At 30.2% G+C, this 19,268-nt stretch overlaps 1 protein-coding gene across 1 annotated transcript in view; it reads left to right on the top strand.

Moving 5' to 3' along the window:
- The window catches only part of LOC119603820 (ephrin type-B receptor 1-B), a 208,674-nt gene that overhangs the window by 64,759 nt on the left and 124,647 nt on the right, over positions 1-19,268 (top strand). The window contains exons 3-7 of the mRNA XM_037956018.1: positions 15,649-16,134; positions 16,215-17,156; positions 17,227-17,403; positions 17,564-17,581; positions 17,729-17,776. Coding sequence (XP_037811946.1) covers positions 15,649-16,134; positions 16,215-17,156; positions 17,227-17,403; positions 17,564-17,581; positions 17,729-17,776 — 1,671 coding nt within the window. The remainder of the gene's footprint in view (positions 1-15,648; positions 16,135-16,214; positions 17,157-17,226; positions 17,404-17,563; positions 17,582-17,728; positions 17,777-19,268) is intronic.

The following is a 19,268-nucleotide window of genomic DNA, read 5'->3' as shown; positions in this document are numbered from 1 at the left end:
TTTTCGGAATTGAAATAAAAAGTTCTAATTTTCAATTGAAAAAGGTGTAGTCTATAGTCTAGTCTATAGTATAGTCCAGACGTCGGCGCTAGTATTGTTCTGACAACGAAGATTTTCGGCAAATTACATGTACACAACACGATCGCATACGAACCTCTAAACAAGAGCATCAAAAATACAAATATTTTATTTAGTTGCTTGGCAGCATTCAACAAAGCAGGTTGATGTCGCTTTGTTAAAGAAATTGCAAACACAACTTGAAAAAACAAAAACAACTTGCAAAAGCAAGAGCATAATTTACAAAAACAACGTACACCCTAAATAATTTTCTAGAATGCATAACAATGAAAGTAAATAAGTTTATCTTGTTTCATACTTTTTTTGTACATTTTAATTAGAAATGTTGTTTCTATGTGAAGAAATTATCATTCTTAAGTACATTGATTACATTTTGTTTATAAATATTCGCATTTTACAGTAATGCAATTTAATCTTCAAAATTAAAAATAACCAAATATCTTTTTCAGTGCAATTTCATTGAAAAAATGCCAATAGTGTGTGTGTAGTGGTGATTTTTTTATCTGCCTCTCTATCCGCCGGTATATGGTATAGTCTATAGTCTAGTCTATAGTACAGTCTATAGTCTAGTCTATAGTATAGTCTATAGTATAGTCTATAGTCTAGTCTATAGTCTAGTCTATAGTCTAGTCTATAGTCTAGTCTATAGTCTACTCTATAGTCTAGTCTACAGTCTAGTCTATAGTATAGGCTATAGTCTAGTCTATAGTAGAGTTTATAGTCTAGTCTAGTGTATAGTCTAATCTAGTCTGTAGACTAGTAATTACTTGAGAAATTATTTAATTAATTTATTACTGAATTTATTTAAACAATTATTTATTATACTAATGGATATAAAAATATATTAATAGTAAACAATTCTCTATAATTATACCCTTCACCATCGTGAGAAGGGTATATATAAGTTTGTCATTCCGTTTGTAATTTCCAAAATGTAATTTTCCGACCGTATAAAGTATATATATTCTGAATCCTTATAGATAGCGGAGTCGATTAACCCATGTCCGTCTGTCTGTCCATTCGTCTGTCTGTCTGTTGAAATCAGTTTTCTGAAGACCCCAGATATCTACGGGATAAAAATCTTCAATGATTCTATAAGACATGCTTTCGAGAAGTTTCCTATTTAAAATCAGCAAAATCCGTCCATAAACAACGGAGATAAGCAAAAAGCCGAGATAACCTCTGAAAATTTCATAAAAAAGTCCGTCTGTCTGTCTGTCTGTTGGAATCAGTTTTCTGAAGACCCCAGATATCCTCGGGATCCAAATCTTCAATAATTCTATCAGGCATGCTTTCGAGAAGTTTCCTATTTAAAATCAGCAAAATCCGTTCATAAACAACGGAGATATAAGCAAAAATCCGAGACAACCTCTGAAAATTTCATAAAAAATAAACAACAACAACACTGCTTATTCATTGCCTTTGTATTTTGTTTTTTTATACCCTCCACCACCATCAGTGGTGATAGATGGTATATATAAGTTTGTCGTTCCGTGTGTAACACCAAGAAATATTCATCTAAGACCCAACAAAGTATATATATTCTGGATCCTTATGAAATTCTGAGTCGATTTAGCTATGTCCGTCGGTCCGTCTGTCTGTCTGTCTATGTAAAACACGCTCACGTTAAATCTAAATAAAGGAAATCAACCAAACTCACCCAAAATATTTATTATTATCCTAAGCCGTTTGGTATTGAAAATCAGTCAAATTGGTTCACAACGTAAAAGTTTATGAGTAAAAATTTCAGACTACCTCGAAAAAAATTACGTTTTTTTCCTAATTCTTTTGAAGTTTTCTCAGAAACTACCACAGATATTGCGATGAATTTCGTCACACTTTGTTTTTTTAGGGCAGTGATCAATTATGTTCAAAATCTTTACAATCGATCCAATATTTCTTATAGCCACCATACAAAGGTATATATTCCCGGAAATTAGTTTATCGTTAATAACTCAATCAAATATATCGGTATCAACACCAAATTTTGTAAATACAAATATAATATGAACAAAAATCATACTACCAACGTAGATCTCAGTCGGTCCACAATTGGTCATAGCTCCCATATAAGGTCCACTTCCGAAAATCACCTAAACGCACATATTTCATTGAAGAATAAAGCTATTGTGATGGATATGTTTTGTGTACATACAAATCATTCTACCAAATTTTTTACGGATCGGTCCATTATTGGTCATAGCTCCCATATAAGGCCCACTTCCGAAAATCATTTAAAAGCTCAGATTTCATTGTCAAATAAAGCCATTTTGATAAAATTCGACACAAATATGTTTAGTCTAAATATAAATCACTCTACGAAATTTTTTCCGGATAGGCCCATAATTGGTCATAACTCCCATATAAGGTCCACTTCCGAAAATCACTTAAACGCATATATTTCATTGAATTATAAAGCTATCGGGATAAAATTCGACACAAATCTGTTTTGTATACATACAAATCTTTCTACAAAATTTTTTACAGATCGGTCCATTATTGGTCATAGATCCTATATAAGGCCCACTTCCGAAAATCATTTAAAAGCTCATATTTCATTGTCTAATAAAGCTATTTTGATAAAATTCGACACAAATATGTTTAATCTAAATATAAATCACTCTACGAATTTTTTTCTGGATAGGCCCATAATTGGTCATAGCTCCCATATAAGGTCCACTTCCGAAAATCACTTAAACGCATATATTTCATTGAATTCTAAAGCTATCGGGATAAAATTCGACTTGAATATGTTTTGTGTACGTACAAATCATTTTAAAAATTTTTTTACGGATCGGTCCATTATTGGTCATAACTCCCATATAAGGCCCACTTACGAAAATCACTTAAAAGCACATATTTCATTATCAAATAAAGCTATCTTGATAAAATTCGACACAAACATGCTTTGCCCAAATATGAATCACTCTGCAAAATTTTTCTCGAATAGGCCCATAATTCGTCATAGTTCCTATATAAGGTCCACTTCCGAAAATCACTTGCACGCATATATTTCATTGAATTCTAAAGCTATAGGAATAAAATTCGACTTGAATAAGTTTTGTGTACATAGAAATCATTTTACCACTTTTTTCTCGGATCGGTCCATTATTGGTCATAGGTCCCATACAAGGTCCACTTCTGAGAATCACTTAAACGCACATATTTCATTGTCAAATAAAGTTATCATATCACTCTACGAAATTTTTTTCCGGATAGGCCCTTAATTGCTCATAGCTCCTATATAAAGTCCACTTCCTAAAATCAACTAAACTCACATATTTCATTGATTAATAAAGCTATTAGAGTAAAATTAGACTTGATCTTTTTCTGCATATAAATCATTATACGAAATTGTTTCCTAATCGGTGCATAATTGGTCACAACTCCCATATAAGGAGCATTTCTGAAAATTACTTAAACGCACATTTTATACATAGGTAGGTATAAAATTTGACATAAATGTGTATTTTGTATATATGTAAATAAATCATTATACGGAATTTTTTCCGGACCGGTCCATAAGTTGTCTTAGCTCCCATATAAGGTTAACTTTTGAAAATCACTTAATACCACTTAATTCGTTATTAAATTATTATATCCGGATAAAATTCGACATAAGTATGTTCTGTGTTTAGATAAATCATTCTAAATTTTTCTGGACCTAATCAAAATCAGTTCGACAAAATCAGTTATCTAAAAATTAGATAGTTAGATGGGTTTCAATAAAAAGTAGCTTGCTGGTGGAGGGTATTTAAGATTCGGCATAGCCGAATATAGCACTCTAACTTGTTGAGTATTTCGTTTCGTATGTTTGGATGGCTGTGTGTTTCATTGCCTTGTGTATATAGTTTTTGTTTCTTGGTACATTCAATTTCGTATGTTTGGATGGCTGTGTGTTTCATTGCCTTGTGTATATTGTTTTTGTTTTCTTGGTGTATTGAATTTCGTATGTTTGTTTTTTGTGTATTTATTTCGTTTAGCGTTGTTGTTGTTCATTAGTTTTGCTATTGCTATAATAATGATATAGTCTGGAAAATGAATTTTTAAATACAGTATGGTGAAGGGTATATAAGATTCGGCACAGCCGAATATAGCACTCTTGTCTTTTGTTTTAAATCGTTATAAACCGTTCCAAACCGTTGTGGTAAACTTTTGTTAAAAAGCAATATTAAATGAAATGTTAGAATAAATATATAAACACATATATTTTTGGCTTTTGGTTTGATTGCGCATTAACTGTTTTTCTTGGTTTGTTCTGCAAACAAAATCGTGTTTTTTTACTGTTTTATCTGCCAATTGTTTTATGAAATTATTTGTTGTAATGTGAACACCGGGCAAACAAATTTTCACTATTTGTATTGAAATGTGTTTGGCTTTGTTTCTTCAAACAAAACGTCAAAACAGAAATACTCATTTTAATCACATTATGAAATAAACATTTTTTGTTTTTAGGCAGAAATTTCTATGAAATCGTAAAAAACTATTGTAATTTCAATTAAATACATGGTTTTTTTTTAACGTTAAACAAAAATGTTTCGTATTTGGTGTTCACATTGTGTTCACATTGGGAAAATATTTGTAGGTTGACAAATAAAAATGTTTCACGAAAAACTGCTTATATTTTGTTTGCTCTCCAAAAATTTTTTGTGTTCACATTATTGCCAACAAATATTTTATAAAAAAGGTCAAATATTTGATAGGTGTGAACGTATGTAGCTTTAGAATTATTTTCTGAGTCGATTTAGCTATTTTGAAGATTATTAAATGAATTTTGTTATATGATCTTTTATTGTACCAGGAACGAAGCCTGTTGAAAACAGTTTTAAAAATAGTAATGCCACAATGAAATTTATTAGAAATACAGTTAGTGTAACTCCAAATTTTATGAGGATCGACTCATAGGGTGGTTTGGGAGAAAAGCGTCCTTCAGACAACTAGTTTGTTAACATGAATTGTTTAAATATATCGGAGGCGAGGTACAAATCAACTTAAATGATTTATTATGAAAAGTAAATCACATTTTATTCTCATAACTGGTATAGGGTATTATATGGCGTCCTCGCCCAACTAAAATTTCTTACTTGTTAATTTTAAAAAATTACCATTTAGTGAACTTTTAATGATCAATTCAATGTATTTTAGTATTACTCTATCTGTTCATCTACATACCTTGATATTAAAGTCCTTCTTAAACTTCCGGTTGGAATTGCCAAATATTGGAATATTGTTCGAAATTTGGCAAAAAAAAAAAAAATGTTAAATTATCGTTATCTGTATCTGATGGAGCCAAAACTTTTTCGTAATTTCTTTCATTGTTTCTTAATTTTATTTAAGAAATTTCAAAAATGGGACTTTTCAGCTATCTGTTATTATACGCGAAAAGAAATGCAAAAACACGTTTTAATGTCCAAGTCTAATACAATGAATCGTTTCTATTATTTTTTTCCTGTATAAACTATTATTTACTAAGAAACTTGAAAATGTTCTGCATTTGTTCAGTAATTCGTTATTTTTGCAGTTTTACATAAAAACGCATAACAAATACATTAATATTAAAAAATTCTGTATGTAATACAGTTTTTTATTTTCTAACAATCAATATAATAATGTTTAAAACTTTATTGACAGTTGAAATTTTGACGGTGTATTTTATTTTCTCCTGTTCTGTATTTTGTGAAAAAATATGGTCACCGTACCTATATTATATACATTAGAGTGCTCAAAAAAAAAAACGAAGTTGTGAATTTTGACCGTCCCCCCAGAATTGTTCTTTGTAAAACTATTTCATACAAAAAATTAGGCTGATAGGATAACGTTAACAGGTGCCGCAACGGCTCTGAAGTTTTCAAGTGCATTTACAAGGGGAAAATATAAATTTTTTTCAGTTTTTGCTCAAATTTGGATTTTTTGAGATTTATTCTAAAAAACTCATTTTGTTACCTAAAATATATCCATAATTGTACACGAATATTAGTTTTGGCCCTTATAAAATAACGCAAACTTATTCTCAGCTATGGTCAAAAAGTTTGATTTTTTCAACGGCAGTTTCAAATCTCCAATTGCAGTTTTTTTTAATCTTTGTTAAACAAATTTCAAAATTTTTAGGAGATCTCATGGGGATTTGTGGTCATTAGATAAGACTATTAAACAGTAAAAAAATAATATTTCTTACAGTTTAGCTGTACCTTCGATTTGAACTCGGCGGATTTCTGGAAAATCGCATTTTTTGTAATATTTTAGAGAATACGTATTAATTCTTTACTGTTGCACATTTTAAATAAACTACTATAAGAGTATTATAGTCCAGATAATATAAAATATATATCCGAAGTTTTATTAAAATCGGACATTCTTAGCCCATAAACTGTGGAGTTCAAAAGTCAAAATTTTTAATATTTATTTGTCTGCCATCTTTACCAAAAATTACTGAAATTTAACGTATATAGTCCGATATTTAAAATAGAGTGAACAAATGATCTACATATATAATTAAAGGAATAACAGAAATAAAACAAAAAATTCTATATTAAGTATGAACACTTATGGATTAACCCTTTTTATACCCTCCACCACCATCAGTGGTGATTGAGGGTACATAAAAGTTTGTCATTCCGTGTGTAACACCAAGAAATATTCATCTGCGTCCCAACAAAGAATATATATTCTGGATCCTTATGAAATTCTGAGTCGATTGATGAGCTGTGTCCTTCTGTCTGTCCGTCTGTCTGCTTCAAACACTCTCACATTAATACTAAGCAAATAAATTTCAGACTACCTCGAAAAAAAAATTAAGTTTTTTTTCCTAATGGAATGCATTTTGTCACACGTTATTTTCTTTACCCAGTGATCAAAAATGTTCAAACTCAAAACAATCGATTCAAAAATTCTCATAGCCCCCATACAAAGGTACATATTCTCGGAAATAGATTTATCGTTAATAACTTCGGCAAAAATATCGGTATCACCACGAAATTTTGCACATATGTATATAAGAACAGAAATCATATTACCAGCGTAGATCTGTATAACTTAAAAGTCCTATTCGTCGGGTTCAGTTGTATGGGGGCTAGATGAAATAATGAATCAAGGTTAACCATTTTCAATAGGCTTCGTGTCCGGTACCATAGAAGATCATGTACCAAATTTCATTGAATTATCTTCAAAACTGAGACCTGAAGTTTGATTACAAGTTTTACAAGCCCTATTCAGGGGTTCAGTTGTATGGGGGCTAGGTCCGATCTTAACCATTTTCAATAGGCCTCGTCCCTGGACAATAGAAGATCTCCATAAAAGGTATATATGTATGATTTCTAAATGATAGCACCCTCATCACGGAAGCACAATTTAAACTTTCACAATTTATTAAATACGTATCTAGTAATATTTATAAGGGTCTTCATAAAAAGTAGCTTACAGGTGGAGGGTATTTAAAATTCGGCATTGACGAATATAGTACTCTAGCTAATGGCTAGGGGCCACTTATGATGGCCCCTAGCCACCAGAATACCCAGTTGACTAACCATTTTAACATAGGCTTGTACTACGAGGAAGTCAATCGTCACTCTATAGCCTACAATGAGACTATCAAGAGCTAATCAAAAGTAGTCAATGGATGTTAATGTCCAAATGGGTTCTTGGGAGTCAGTTACATTACTAGCTCTTTTACTTGTTACTTTACTAGCTAATGACGTGTCCTAGGACAGAGTGAAGTGTCCCCCAGTAGCTAGTCTAAAGGACAGCAATTGCAGTAGGGTTAAATAACCGGTCCGTTAAAGTTTAACTTTAAAAAATTATGAAAAATAAGAAAAAATTTTCTTTATATTTTTTTGGTTTATTTATACATATAAATAAACTAGCTAAAACCCGGCCTGCTTTGCTACTCCTGTCGATATAAAATAAAAAATTTTCAAAATATATTGATATACATTTTTTGTTTATAAAAATTTTATTAATATCCTATCTATCCAAAACCATAAAGTTATAAGACAAAGAAAGTTTGATATTTAAAGTATTTTATTAATTAATGATATTTATGTACATATATTATTTCTTACAAGGAGGATTTTATTTCATTAATGCGCCAGGAGGAACCGGAAAAACCTTTCTCATCTCATTAATATATAGAAGATAGGTAGATTCATATGGGAGGTGCCAAGCACAGCTTATGAAAGTCCGCCCATTTTTCTCTCAAATATTCATATGGATGTTAAAGGTCTTCGTGCAAAATTTTAAGATTATAACTCCAATAGTTTTCCAGATAAACGAATTTTGGTATTTAATTCCTGTGGGAGATGCCACGCCCCCTATTGGTAGGCCGTCCCAAATATTCATGTCGATACTACAGAGGCTCCAAAAAAATTTGAGGACTCTAGCTGATATATTTTCTCAGATATACTAATTTATGGGAGGTGCCACGCCAACTGTAGCTGTGCTGCCCATTTTGTCAACATGTGTTCATATGAATGTCAAAGTTGTTCATACAAAATTTGAGGACTCTAGCTGTTGCAATTTCTGAGATATGCGACTTTTAATACTTATTTTGTAGGTGGTCGTGGCACCTCGCCTACTTGAAATTCCAAAACAAATGGTAGCCTATAGTTCCTTCCGGACATAGCTGAAGACACTCTGAAAATTTCAAGGAAATCGGTTCAGCCGTTTAGCTGTCTGTAAAGTACAAACAAACATACATACAAACACACATTAATTTTTATATATATAGATAAATATTTTTAACATCAGAATTTTATCTTCAGTAAAATCCGACTTTAAAACTTTGGAGTTTATTGATACACATGAATGAATTGATACACATGAAAGAATAGAAATTGTTATATTAAGGAAAGATTTTTTCCGTAATCTCTCCCAATTTTTTTTTATTTTAACTCATGTTTAATAAATTTACTCTTTCAAACTACACAGAAAAAAATGGAATTCAAAATCAAACAAAAAATTCATAAAGCCAAGTATTTTTTTTACTAAAATAGGACCTATCACGAAATTCGTAAAATCAAGTACACAAATTCGTAAATTCTTTATTGAAAAATTTCAGGATTTTTCTTATTAAAATAATATACTATTTACGAAAAACATTAATAAATAATCGCAACATTTCCAAACAATTATTTTACTGAAACAATAACACAAGTTATTAGTATTTGTACTGAAATTCAAGCAAATATGTTATCTGAAACAGTTAAATTATTTATTGTATTTTGGCAATAATAATAAGAAAATTTTTTATTGAATCTATAAAAATTTTGTTAAAAAATATATACTAAATTTTAACAAAAATTTTACAAAAAATATTTAAAACTAAAAGTAGTAAAAAAATTACATATATACTTACAACATTTTTAAGAAAACGTTTCTAATTCTAGAAACTATTATTTTGTACTGTGAAAACTGAAACACTTATACATTAAATGTTATAAACCAAATAAGAATTATATCAATTCGTTTTAGTACATTCCAAAACTGGTTTTATTGTTGTATTCCATATGCTGACATAAAAATAAAACTCAAACAAAAACATTTATTGAATCAGTAAAAATATTTACTGAAAGTTAAATTTATTTCAATAAAGTGTTTGTTAGAAAATATTTTCCTTCTGTGTGAACATCAAACAAATTCTTTATAAACCCAAATAAAAATATTTATAAAAATCGAAATTAAATTTAAGCAACCGATTGTTAAGAAAAAAATTGTGCATATTTTTTTCTGTGTACCAAGTAAACAATTTTTTCAGACATGAAATAATTCTTAGAATTAGAATTTATAACGAATTTCTAAATTTCCTTTAGACATTTTACAGAATATATAAGTAATAAAATATAAATTTATTTGGTATCTCAAAAATACATTTTATTTATTCCAAGTCTTAATAATAACTAAACTAAAAAACTGAAACTACGTTGTTATATCGAATAGCCATATACCCGTTTATGCCGTGTCAGCGTCTGGTTATTGTGTTGTCTTATGTCTTATATTTCGTCATTCTTTAGCAATATATTAGTATAAGCTGAAGAGGCAGTTTGATCTTGTTGATGTTTTGTATTCTTATCAACATGTACTGAATTCGTTTTAACTCCTGCCTCGTTTAAGTGAAGGGCGTCCCCGGACTTCTTTAGATCTTCAATAGCAGATTGAATATCGTGATGCTGGCGGGTCTTCTTAAACTTCTGGTGCAATTTGAAACAAGCAAAGCCGATAATTAAAATGCCAAAAATACTACAGGTAGACAACAAAGGTCCAGTTATAAGCTTCTCTTTAATCGTCTCAATATGCCGCAAGTTTTCTTCGTTCAATCTTTTAAGATACGGCAAACTCAAAATTGTTTGATGACTCGTAATGTTGAGAAGAGCGGATGCTGGTGATCCTGGTAACTTTTTTGTGATATTCTTTTGGTTTCTGTATTGGGTCTGATTAATTTTTGCTTCATCACTGAAAGTAAGCAGAAATGTGCCAGTGACAGTCTTCTCGATACCATCACTTGTTTTAATGGTAACAGTGTTGTCATTGATAATGATAACACCCTCGTCAATAATTGTAAGAGGTTCGAGATGGGAAGGCCGAGTGGTACAGTATGCGTGACCACCAGAATGAAGTTTTAGTGCGCATGTTGAATAAGCCAACTTTTTGCAAAATGATGTTGTCAGTGTAGTACTGCAATTTCCGATTGCTACCAGTTGATTTCCACAGTCTGCCACATTGTTTTCCCCATTAAAATGAAGAATTGTATTATTATGTTGAACTGGGTATAAGGCTACCTTTTTGACTTCTTAAGGGTACATAATTTTTTAAGTAGAAATTTGTAACCAATTATGGCCAAGAGGCTAGGTTTATTTGGAAATAAAATTAAATTAAATAAATAATAGAAACTTATAGATTATTTTTAAAACTAAACCATACTACTTACATATTATATACGAAAATAGAGTTCATTATATACATCTATTTAAATTTATAAAATTAAACCATAAAAAATTATGTAATTTTTTTTGCAAATTTTTGTGTATTAACAAAGTTTAAAGAAATTTAAACAATAATCATCACATATGCAGATGTTGTTTACTTGATTTCCAAAGATCAACTGAGAAAATAAAAATTAAATTCCCTTTTAAAGTACAGTAGACGAATTTCAAAATATAAACAGGTTTGTGCATGATTTTTATTAAAAAAAAACAAAATTTCCTTCAGATAATGTGCAGAGTTGTCGCAAAGTTTTCTTACAAAAGTACAGAAAATGGGAACAAAATGACCGAGCAAAAAATATCAGAAAATTAGCAGATTATTCTGTTAAATATCTAAGGAAATTTATATTATTCGCTTAATTGTCTGAAGTTACAAAAACAATTCTCTTCAGATTATATGCAGATTTATCGGATATAATTCTTAAGCCATTTTGTATTTTACTTCAGAAAATGTACAGACTATTCTCCTTTATGTCTAAAAAATAATATAGGAATAAAAAAACAAATTGTCCTCGGCCAATGTGCAGATTAGTATCATAATTGTCGTAACACTGAAATTTCCTTTCGACAATGTGCAGACAAGTCTAATGTTAATCGTTTAATACTTCAGAAAATGTGCAGAAAAATCTAACAAACAGTTTGCCGATTATTCTGTAAAATGTCTGAAGAAAATTTAAAAATTCGTTAAAAATTCTGCTAAAGTATAAGAATTATTTCAGAAAATTTCTGACATCAGACATGTCTGAAAAAATTTTTTACTGGGCATGTTATACATTAAAAAACAAAGAAAAACACATGACACAGTAAGACAAAATAAACGAAAATAGAAATACCTGGGAAGTGATACTATTTTCTTAAAAGGTATTATAGAGTACAATAATAATCTGCTTTTGAAGTTTTCTAAAGACCTCCAAAATTTTGAGATATGAAGGTGTAAAACCGGTTTTTGTACCTTTAAGAATTTATAAATCAGTAAATTAGTTGAATATAAACCGATTTCAAATTTCTCAACGGATTTATAAAAAACAAGTAAGAGTTCTATATCTGGCTGTGCCGAATCTTATATACCCTTCACCATGATGTGTTAAAAAGCAGTCAGTACGAATTTTATTACAAAAAATACCAACTGTATCCCATTTTATACGTTCTAAATTAATCCGGGCTCTGCATGCTTAATTTCATATTTCTAGGTTCAATAATATAGAAATTTCAAAAAGTACCTTTTGTAAAACGAAAAAGTACCAAAAAGTCCCCTTTTATAGCTTCTTACCTAGTCAAGGCCCTACATGCTAAATTTCATGTTTCTAGTTTCAATATTATAGAAAATTCAAAAAGTACTTTTTGTAGAACGAAAAAGTACCAAAAAGTCCCCCTTAATAAATTCTTACCTAGTCAAGGCCCTACATGTTAAATTTCATGTTTCTAGGTTCAATATTATAGAAAATTCAAAAAGTACCTTTTGTAGAACGAAAAAGTACCAAAAAGTCCACTTTTATGTGTTCTGGCCTAATCCGGGCTCTACATACTTAATTTCATGTTTCTAGGTTTAATATTATAGAAAATTCAAAAAAAGTACCTTTTGTAGAACGAAAAAGTACCAAAAAGTCCCCTTTTATGTGTTCTGGTCTAATCCGGGCTCTACATATTTAATACTATGTTTCTAGGTTCAATATTATAGAAAATTCAAAAAGTACCTTTTGTAGAACGAAAAAGTACCAAAAAGTCCCCTTTAATAGGTTCTTACCCAGTCAAGGCCCTACATGCTAAATTTCATGTTTCTAGGTTCAATATTATAAAAAATTCAAAAAGTACCTTTTGTAAAACGAAAAAGTACCAAAAAGTCCCCTTTTATATGTTCTGGCCTAATCCGAGCTCTACATGCTTAATTTCATGTTTCTAGGTTCAATATTATAGAAAATTCAAAAAGTACCTTTTGTAGAACGAAAAAGTACCAAAAAGTCCACTTTTATGTGTTCTGGCCTAATCCGGGCTCTACATACTTAATTTCATGTTTCTAGGTTTAATATTATAGAAAATTCAAAAAAAGTACCTTTTGTAGAACGAAAAAGTACCAAAAAGTCCCCTTTTATGTGTTCTGGTCTAATCCGGGCTCTACATATTTAATACTATGTTTCTAGGTTCAATATTATAGAAAATTCAAAAAGTACCTTTTGTAGAACGAAAAAGTACCAAAAAGTCCCCTTTAATAGGTTCTTACCCAGTCAAGGCCCTACATGCTAAATTTCATGTTTCTAGGTTCAATATTATAAAAAATTCAAAAAGTACCTTTTGTAAAACGAAAAAGTACCAAAAAGTCCCCTTTTATATGTTCTGGCCTAATCCGAGCTCTACATGCTTAATTTCATGTTTCTAGGTTCAATATTATAGAAAATTCAAAAAGTACCTTTTGTAGAACGAAAAAGTACCAAAAAGTCCCCTTTTATAGGTTCTTACCTAGTCAAGGTCCAACATGCTAAATTTCATGTTTCTAGGTTCAATATTATAGAAAATTCAAAAAGTACCTTTTGTAGAACGAAAAAGTACCAAAAAGTCCCCTTTTATAGGTTCTTACCTAGTCAAGGCACTACATGCTAAATTTCATTTTTCTAGGTTTAATATTATAGAAAATTCAAAAAGTACCTTCTGTAGAACGAAAAAGTACCAAAAAGTGCCCTTTAATGTGTTCTCGCCTAATCCAGACTGTACATATTTAATTTGATGTTTCTAGCCAATAACAACGTAACGTGATGTTCATTCTTTGCTTTGTGTTTATAAACAAGAATTACAATAACAAATAACAAAAAAAAATTTACCGTTTGATACTGTGTTTTGTTTTTGTTTGTTTATTGTTTTGTATAAGCATGCACGAAAAAAGAAAATTTTTGATGAAATTTTCAGAGGCGGTCTCGGATTTTTGCTAATATCTTCGTTATTTATGGGCCGATTGGGCTGATTTTAAATAGCGTTCTATTCGACCGTATTTCCGATAGAATTATTGAAAATTCGGATCTCGCAGATATCTGGGGTCTTCTGAAAACTGATTTCAAAATACACACAGACAGACGGACAGACGGACATGGCAAAATCGATTTCGCTATCTATAAGGATCCAGAATATATTTACTTTATAGGGTCGGAAAATTATCTATATTACTATAAAAATTACAAACGAATGACAAACTTATATATACCCTTCTCAGGAAGGTGAAGGGTATAAAAAGGAATTTACAATGACATACATACAAATATGATGTTTAAACATGTATATGTGCATTTATCAGCAAACATATTTTTAAGTTTAGTTTTGCACAATTTTCCAAGTTTAACGGCTGTATTTATAAAAACTTATTTTAGGTTTATTAAACAATTTTAGGCAAAATTCCTGAAAATCGTATTTATAAACGTGAAATAGCTGAAAACACCTTCAATAAACCATTGACAATTAGAAGAATTTTATTGTAGGCTCGACCCTTCTTTAAGCCAACAATAAGTTGATTTTTAACAATTTTTTTCTCAGATAAAGATTTTTCCGGTAATTTTAGGTTGATTGCGAAAACTAATTATGGTTTCTTTTAAAATAAAATCTAAAAATTCTAATTTTAACGTTTACAAATTTGTAAATAAAATCCCAGAAAATTTTTAAACGATTAGGTATATTTTGAGGAAAAAACTCAAATCTAGGCATTATTGGATTAATGCATGAATATTTGACAATATTCCAATTGTCCAGCACTATTTTTAGGCAATTTGGAAGTGCCCGTCTGTCAACCAAATGATGGACAAAATCATTTGATTTGGCTTTTTCAAAGTTTGTTGGTTAAATATAATGCCATAAAGTAATTAACCATGTAAATTATATTGATTAGTGTTATACTAATGCAAAATATATTCGCCGGCATTAAAATTAGTCAAATATCAAAGAAATTTATCAATATTTGCAAAAATTTATCAAAAATTACAAGGAAAATAAGTAAAAATAAGAAAATGTGTCATAGTGATGTATATTTTGTCGCAAAATATCCGTTATTCGGATACTTTTAATAATAATTAGAAATCATATGTTATATTTATACATCTGAACTAAATAGACATTTATTAAAGCCATATATATATTTATTTTTCTTAAAAGTTTGTTTTTATTGTCAAAAATCTATTATAAACAAAAATATGAAATTAAGAAAACCGAATCAACGAATATTTTATCCTAATTATACGCAACACTAACACATAAAATGACGGCCATATTGTACAGTGCTGCCAACTTAAACATAAATCAGCACAATAGCTAATATACGTTTATTATTTGTTTATGAATATCACAATTTTATTAATGGTTTTTAAGGCTAAAGTGTGCTTTAACTATTGAGTGCATTAAAAGCAAAATAAGATTTTTTTATAAATACAAGCGTAAAAGTATAAAAAGCGAGTTTTTATATGAATCTCATGATTTTGGGAGTGTTTGGAAAATTTCTAAAATAAATTCTCATTTTACTCGGAACCACCATTCAGAAATATGGTATTACATCCAAGCTATGCATTGTTGTCGCATAGTGTTATTTAATCTAAAAGTGATTTATTAAAATATATTTATTTAATAGGAAATGCACTTTCATGCAAGGAAACATTCAGTTTGCTTTATTATGAGTTTGATGCTGCTACGCGTGAACCACCTCCCTGGCAAACAGATAGCTATAAATTAATAGCACGTATTGCTGCTGGGGAAGGCCGTTTCAATCAAAACAGTGACGTTGATATCAATACCGAAGTTAAAAGTATCGCAGTTACTAAGAAGGGTGTTTACTTTGCCTTTCGTGACCAAGGAGCGTGTATCAGTGTATTAGCTGTCAAGGTTTATTATATTACATGTCCAGCAGTTACAGAGAATTTGGCACATTTCAATGAAACTCCAACTGGTCGCGAAATAACTCTCATTGAAAAGCAAAATGGAACATGTGTAGAAAATGCCGACCCATATATCCCGCCCACTTATTTGTGTAAGGGTGATGGAAAATGGACAATACTCAATGGCGGCTGTCGTTGCAAAGTTGGATATGAACCTGATTTGGCTAATAAAAGTTGCAATGGTATGTCTGCTAAAATTATTATTGACGGTATTTAGTAAACCCATTGTTTTTATGCTTTTATTTTATATTTTAAAACACAGAATGTCCGATAGGCACATTTCGCTCAGTGGAAGTCAGTAAATGCATTCCATGCCCCCAAAATTCAAACGCTTCGAAAGCAGCATCCGGCTACTGCAAGTGCTTATCAGGTTTCTTTAGACATCCTAGTGATGGGAAACATATGCCATGTTACAAACCACCGGGTCCTCCAACAAATCTTACACTCTTATTTGTCGATCACATCAGTGCAATATTATCGTGGAATACACCAGCACGCGATCATACTGTTGATAATAATCAGAATTCAAAGTATCGCAGTGACATTGTTTATAAAGTAGTTTGCGCTTCATGCTCTTCCAATGTTGTTTTCACACCATCGGCAGATACGTTTAATGATACTAAATTGACCTTAACCAATTTGGAGCCAGTTACAACATACACTATTCAGATTCATTCTATGAATGGTGTGTCATATATTATCGAAAACGCAACGGCTGACGAAAAAACGCAGAAAAATGCAAATGAATCGTTTAGTAATCTAGACAAAGACGAAACTTCGAAAAGCAGTGATGATGTCGTGATTGGAAACAAGGCATCGTCGTCGAATAATAATCAGCATATTGATTTATCTCAGATAACTACAGAATGGGCTGAGATAGTTTTCACAACTACTGAGTCGGCCATACAATCAACCGTTAGTAATGTTCGAGTAGTTTCAACAACAAGCAATGAAATCGATTTGATTTGGGATAAACCTGTACAAAGTGATGTTCCTATAGAATTTTATGAAGTGCGATGGTTTCCTAAGCCTGATTTTGATACAATCAACAAGACCACATTGAATACTAAAGAAACTAAAGCTCATATAGAAAACCTTAATGAAAACACCGAATATGGATTACAAGTACGTTACAAAACTCTCAATGGTTATGGAACATACAGCAATATTGTATATGCTCACACCCAACAAGGAGTCAGTTCAGGTAGTACATATCTTATATATATATATATAAATTTGATTGAAGACTTTTTAAATATTTTAATTCAATCTAGTTTACGAAGACAATATTCAAATGCGCATGGTCGCTGGTGCTACTGTAGCCGTTGTAGTTATTTTGGTATTAGTAATCGTAGCTACGGTACTGTTTTTAAGGTCCAAAAATCAGGATGACATAGATAAAAAATCCAGCAATCATATGCCTTTGCCATTAGATTATGCCAGCAATGAAGGTAATTAAAAATGTAAAAATCTTTCAATCTTGAACACAACAGCTGTAGTTTCACAACAGTTTGTACTACCATGATTACATAGTTTAAGTCTGTTTCTGATTTTAATAATCGAACTCATTAAAATACTCTATTCCCCTTCCTTTCTATCCCTCAAAACCAGGACTGGTCGTAACCTATAGTAAGTGTTTATGTTTTTAAACCAAATTTCGCTATTATTTCGTTAAATTTCTATCCTTTTTATAAACATTTTTAATTCGTTTGCATTTGATATTAAAATAATTGTTTTTTTTTTAATTTGTTTATAATATTTTTTGAAATATTTTAGTTCATGCCATGGATACCACACCCATCGTTAAAACAATTCAATCCAATGGTAAACTTTTTTGTTCTTTTTCTTTTGCTTTTATCGTAGATAGTAACTGTAATTGCATGATTTATACTTAGACTCTATTACTTTTATATCCTCATAAAAATTATAGTTTCTATGATCGGTGTATATGGGCTGATTAATAAGATGCTTTTGCACCACGACCAGATAGACATGCGATATTCCATTGCAAAAATTTTAATTGGTTTACAAAACCATAATTTATCCCTTTCTACTAACATTGTTGTTAACCCTTCCTATTAATATTAACTTCTATTAAAATACATTTTATGTTAAATGATGGTTCATATTTGCTTCTGGTTTATTACTAAATACATCAAGACATAAGCAAAGGGTTCTATTTAAGGGCCCTTTACACGATCACACATTACGTACGTAAAATCTAATGAAAAGTAAAATGAAATTCCATCCGTATGACAGAGAATAATAGTCGTATAATTTATATTTTTTGTGTTTACACGATTGGTATAAAACAATAACAAAGTATGTATATGGAAACAACTGTTTCACTTTTTTGTATGTGTTTACATAAAAATATATCCCTGATCTTATGCGACTTGTTTGTTTTTTGAATCATTTCATTCATCATTTTTTTAAATATTTTTTCTGGGCTTCGATGGTCAAAATAAAGAAATCCATATAGGTTTTATACCATGAGCAAAATCGTTGTAAACTAATGTAATCTGATTAAAACCTGAAATATAAAGAAGTGGTTAAAATGTTTTTTATCTGAATATAAACAAAATTTTTATTTATCAAATATAAGAAAAACACGAGTCACATTTAATCAGAAAATAATTTACATTTTTGAAAATAGATAATACTCTATGAAAGACATTAGAACGGGACATATTTAGTAGTAGTCATTTCCGAATTCTCCAATTTTAAGTTGTGACAAGCTTGTAGTAAATGAGCGATATGTACGTTAAGATGACCCTGTTTGTATGAAGAACATGTAACTGTACTGATGTTCATACTGAAAATTAAAGGTTTGTTCATTCTAAGATACTCTTCCTATTTCTAGGAAACAAATAAAAGTATTATATTCAGTTATGCTGAATGTTATATACCCATTATCAAAAACATGCGTTGTTACGATTCACTCATTTATTAGATTTATTTGAAAATGTTATTATGCATATAAGGGTGATTATCAGAATACGGTCTTAAATTCGGATTTGGTCACGGATCGACCTCTAAGAAGAATGTTTTAAAACAAATAATTTTTGTAGAATTGTATCATAATACTAAAATGATTTATTGAGAATTTGCTTTCTGAATGACGGGTTTTGATCTCATGAAACTTGATTGGCGGTTTGACCCAATATCGTCCGATTGATAGAAATATAAAATTAAGTAGAGGTATTTTAGTTCTTATAAAACTAGTTTGTATCTAATTTCATTGATAAACGTATACGTTTAAGGTAGTTATATGTAAGTGAAAGGTAGTTATGAGCTTATATATATATATATATAT

Source organism: Lucilia sericata, unplaced genomic scaffold (assembly GCF_015586225.1).
Source record: "Lucilia sericata isolate MDLA Ls3-8-SP2 unplaced genomic scaffold, ASM1558622v1 Contig000342F_arrow, whole genome shotgun sequence".
In the NCBI taxonomy this organism is placed as follows: domain Eukaryota; kingdom Metazoa; phylum Arthropoda; class Insecta; order Diptera; family Calliphoridae; genus Lucilia; species Lucilia sericata.
The sequence above is the reverse complement of the archived record's forward strand: the minus strand, read 5'-3'. Positions and strand labels throughout refer to the sequence as shown.